At 46.3% G+C, this 2,101-nt stretch overlaps 1 protein-coding gene across 1 annotated transcript in view; it reads right to left on the minus strand.

Moving 5' to 3' along the window:
* ESRP1 (epithelial splicing regulatory protein 1) overlaps positions 1-2,101 on the minus strand; it is a gene marked incomplete at its 5' end in the record, with an annotated part of 41,102 nt that overhangs the window by 15,344 nt on the left and 23,657 nt on the right. Inside the window, one exon of the mRNA XM_025199420.1 lies at positions 1,087-1,273. Coding sequence (XP_025055205.1) covers positions 1,087-1,273 — 187 coding nt within the window. The remainder of the gene's footprint in view (positions 1-1,086; positions 1,274-2,101) is intronic.

Consider the following 2,101-nt stretch of genomic DNA (forward strand, 5'->3'; position numbering starts at 1 on the left):
GGACGACACAGACCAACCAACCAACCTTCCCCACCACACCCCCTGCAAAAAAACCAAACAAACAAACAAAAAACCTCACCCCTGCTGCCAGGCTCCTGGGCTGTTGCTACAGTGGCAATGGCAGCCTGCCTTGCCCTGCACTGCTCTGAGTCAGAAGTTGGGCTAGGGAAAGTCTCCTTACACCAGGCTCCCAGCTCCTGCAGCTTTCCCTTGCCCCATGCCACTCACCTGAGCAGCAAGAGAATGATTTAAAAGCTGGAGGAGGCAGGAGGCCTCAAACACCACACTGAAGTGTTTTAGTTCAAAAGCGCATCGCCACTATTTTCTGTGAGCTGATGCGCATTTCACCACTTATACAACTGCAAGCGATGCAGCACAAAGTGCATCAGCTCATGTGTGGAGCAAACTCAATTAATTGAGTCTGCGCCAATGTGCCGGATCTCCAGCATGCTGTAGTGCAAAAAGGTATGTGTATAAAATGCCCCAATAGACTTAACTCCATAATAATTTAGATTGTTCATAGAGGAAGTCATGGATTAGTAGGCGTTAATAACAGGCAGAATATTTGTGCTTAAGTCTGAAAAAAGCATAATGGTTGCAACTGAACTTTATTTAAAAGTGAGAAAGAGAACTATTTCTCACTTTTTCTCACTAAGAGAATTATTTTTTTTTAATTGAAAAGTGCTATATAGATATGACCCAAATTATATATTTTTTTAAAATGAAAATGTTCCTTATCAAGACCTTGGTAGTCCAATTGACTTTTAAGAGTGATTGCTTGTCCTGGGCAAGTTAAGCTTCAGAAAGATAAGTTTGCAAGTGGGGAGGGGGAAGAAAGAAGTCACGTGCATAACCTGAATATAGTTTTTTCTCCCATGTCATAGTAATCCACAGCCAAAAGAAAAAAAAAAAAAAAGTGATCATAGGCTACCATTGATTGCAGATGGAAAAGCCTTGCATTAACCATCCCCATTAAATATACCTTTCAAAGAACCAGAAAGACAGTCAAGAAAGAAGCTCCAACACCTACCAGCACACAGCATAGAGCAGTGCCAAGACCCAGGCAAAACTTACATGGTAACTTACATGGTGGTGGGGACAAGCCATTTCGATTTAAAGTGCCCCCCATTAATACAAAGTTCATTTCCTCAGCAGAACACTGAAAGACTTCAACATATCTGTCCTTCATTGTCTTCTTATGGCACTTCTGTGCAGCCAGAAAAGCTCGGTCTGCAGATTTCATCTGGATAAAAGCATCCCCTGATGGACGTCCCTGAAGGCAAAATAAAGAAACAAGCGCATCTGTAGCTCTCCTGCCAAAATTCATGTGATGAAATCCTGTTCCGATATCATAATGTAAAACAGTACTATCTGCAGAGCTGGGGAGAATACACTGTTAAGACCAAGACTATTTAAGCAATCACCACCCAATCTCTTGTGCCTATTAAAGAGTTCCAATGCATATTATTCCAAATCTCTCACTACTTCTAGGGAGCCAAGGTCTACTTGATGCATAGTACATTTGACTCGCATCAAAACAGGCCCTGGATAGTCATTCTAATATAATAAAAGGCTTAGTTTGTCTGTCTGTACATAATGCTCCCAAACTAGGCATGCACCACCAAGAGGGTGGGCAGTGATTGGCTGCGCGGCTCAGGCCCAAGTTTGCACCACTGCTGGGGAAGTTTGGAACATGCCCAGCCATCCGAGCAGGGAGTGGGGCTTCCCCCTGCCTCCTTGCCTGAGGGCAGCATCATGGTGGCAGCACCCCCCTGCCACCCAACAGCTGGTAAGGAGGGGGAGGCAGCAGGTACGGACAAAGGGAGTGGAACAAGGAGGCAGGCAAACATGGGCCAGGCAGACCCAGAACAGCAGGAGGGAGGTGGTGGGGAGGATGGGGGCAGAGACAAAGCACAGGGAGTGGGGTGGGGGTAGAGCAGGGCCAGATGTGGGGTTCCCTCACTGCCACCCCTGCCCCGCCCTGCCTCCTTTCATTCTTGACAGGCAATCTGCTAGTTTACACATGTAGCTTGAATGGCAATTAACTCAATTTAGCCCCAATTGCACTGGGGGGGGGGGGGGGGGGGGTTTCCTATACACC

The sequence above is a fragment of the Alligator sinensis genome, unplaced genomic scaffold, assembly GCF_000455745.1.
Source record: "Alligator sinensis unplaced genomic scaffold, ASM45574v1 scaffold273_1, whole genome shotgun sequence".
Lineage (NCBI taxonomy): Eukaryota > Metazoa > Chordata > Crocodylia > Alligatoridae > Alligator > Alligator sinensis.